General features: G+C 54.4%; 1 protein-coding gene across 1 annotated transcript in view; it reads left to right on the top strand.

The window, feature by feature from the left end:
* The first annotated feature begins 450 nt into the window (after nt 1-450).
* The window catches only part of LOC129694204 (uncharacterized), a 6,361-nt gene continuing 5,761 nt past the window's right edge, over nt 451-1,050 (top strand). The window contains exon 1 of the mRNA XM_055630921.1: nt 451-567. Within this exon, the coding sequence (XP_055486896.1) occupies nt 513-567 (55 nt within the window). The 5' untranslated portion in view covers nt 451-512. The remainder of the gene's footprint in view (nt 568-1,050) is intronic.

Here is a 1,050-nt window from a genome sequence, read left to right as displayed (position 1 = left end):
GGGGGGATGGAGAGAGCGGGGAAAGCAAGGGATATCTGAAGTTAGATTTCAATGTTCATACCGCTGGGGTGTAAACTACCCAAGCAAAATATGATGTACTGTTCCTCCAATTTGCGCTGGGCCTCACTCTGACAATGGAGGAGGCCCAGGACAGAAAGGTCGGTGTGGGAATGGGAGGGGGAGTTGAAGTGTTTAGCAGAAGGAACCAGGTTTAGGCGGACTCGATTTTAGCCGCCCTTGCATCTCCGTAGAGATGCTGCATGTTACTCCAGCATGTCGGGCCTATCTTCCGTTTAAACCAGCATCTGCAGTTCCTTCCTGCAACTCTGTGGGCGAAATGCATGTGGCCCCACCTCGCATCCGGTTTTGTGCATCGCAGAGTCTACACGGTGGATAGTCCGTGATGAGGGCAGTACATACCGGGTGATTTTCCTCATTCGCTCAGCTCTCAGTCCCAGATCTCAGCAACGGTTGGCTTGGTCACTCATACCCGTTGGACGTTGCAACCTGCCATGCATCTTCGCTCCGCCGCCCTGCTTATCTTTCTGTGCTGTCTCGCGTTACGAGGTAAGACACACTGAATGGCATAAAAGGTAGACAAAAATGCCGGAGAAACTCAGCGGGCGAGGCAGCACCTATGGAGTCTCGACCCGAAACGTCGCCTATTCCTTCTCTCCATAGATGCTGCCTGACCCACTGAGTTACTCCAGCATGTTTGTGTCTATCTTAAACTAAGCTACTGTGGTGCAGCGGTAGAGATGATCCGACGCTTGAGTTCACTAGGGACATGTTCAGCCAATGAATCTACAAACCCGCACGTCTTTGGACTGCGGAAGGAATCCGAAGCACCCGGGAGAAACCCACGCGGTCACAGGGAGAAGGTACAAACTCCGTACAGGCAGCGCCCGCGGCCGGGATTGAACCCGGGTCTCTGGCGCTGTGAGGCGGCAACTCTACCGCTGCGCCACCGCGCCGCCGCCGTGTTAATTCTCGCCACATATGTTGCCTGGCCCGCTGAGTTCCTCCGGCGCTTTGTGTTTTGTCCATAGA

The sequence above is a fragment of the Leucoraja erinacea genome, unplaced genomic scaffold (assembly GCF_028641065.1).
Source record: "Leucoraja erinacea ecotype New England unplaced genomic scaffold, Leri_hhj_1 Leri_57S, whole genome shotgun sequence".
NCBI classification, from domain to species: domain Eukaryota; kingdom Metazoa; phylum Chordata; class Chondrichthyes; order Rajiformes; family Rajidae; genus Leucoraja; species Leucoraja erinaceus.
Note: the sequence above shows the minus strand (reverse complement) of the source record. Positions and strands in the feature narration are given on the sequence as shown.